The sequence below is a fragment of the Penaeus monodon genome, chromosome 25, assembly GCF_015228065.2.
Source record: "Penaeus monodon isolate SGIC_2016 chromosome 25, NSTDA_Pmon_1, whole genome shotgun sequence".
Classification (NCBI taxonomy): Eukaryota; Metazoa; Arthropoda; class Malacostraca; order Decapoda; family Penaeidae; genus Penaeus; species Penaeus monodon.
In genome coordinates, this window is record NC_051410.1 from 3,089,057 (window position 1) to 3,089,927 (window position 871).

Sequence of the window (871 nt, forward strand, 5' to 3'; positions counted from 1 at the left end):
GCAAAGTAATGATTAATTAAATGAGACTCTTGATTACTTACAAATTTACTTCAGGGGTTCGAGGCAAGAGGCACAGAGATCAGCCAGAGGGCCACGGCCTGGGAGAACCTGTTGGACTCGACCCGAGCCAATGGCCTGCTCAGCGTCAACCCGGCAGATGACCCCACGCTCAGCAAACTGCTCCCCCACAGCACGGAAGAGGATGACAAGCAGGAAAAGACCAGTGGAGGGAAGAAGAGCCACAAACATCAGGTGAGTTTATGTCTGAGGCCAGGATGTGTAAGCTGTGAGATTTGTGAGGTTTTAAAGTGTAGGGACTTTGTTTGTTTGTTTGGTAGCAGTGTGTGAGATCTGGAAATGATGGAAATTATATGGTATTTTGATTTTGCTGAAGGTTGACATCTTGGAGAAATATAACTAAAGGATTAGGCATTGCTTAGCGGAGATTTGCGTTAGTCTCTTAGACTTCTTGAAAATAGAATATTGTCTTCTTTTTTTTAACATTGTATATGGTTGTATAAGAATACATTGCACTAGAAATAGTAGTTAAAAATAAAGGATCAAGTCTTCACAACCATACATTCAGTATTATCCCAGAAGTATCTGAATACATATCCACAACCCTTAAGGTATTATCCTAGAGATACCCATAATGTATACACAATCATGCCCCTCCAGATCTGCATCGAGCTGACGACAGATGGGCCCGTGGAGGTGTCGGACAACTGCAGCACAAGCTCAGGCCAGAACAACACTGGCATGGGCGAAGAGACGCCTATGGTGGCCCTGAAGATCCTCATGGACAGAGAAGAGAATCCTTCCGAGTACAACCTGGAGGATGAGTGGGATCGCCAGAACCACTATCCAGAGA

At 44.7% G+C, this 871-nt stretch overlaps 1 protein-coding gene across 1 annotated transcript in view; it reads left to right on the forward strand.

Moving 5' to 3' along the window:
- Nucleotides 1-871, forward strand: part of LOC119589487 (protein dispatched-like) — a gene marked incomplete at its 5' end in the record, with an annotated part of 109,307 nt that overhangs the window by 99,159 nt on the left and 9,277 nt on the right. The window contains 2 exon segments of the mRNA XM_037938087.1: nucleotides 55-252; nucleotides 679-871. Of these exon segments, the coding sequence (XP_037794015.1) occupies nucleotides 55-252; nucleotides 679-871 (391 nt within the window).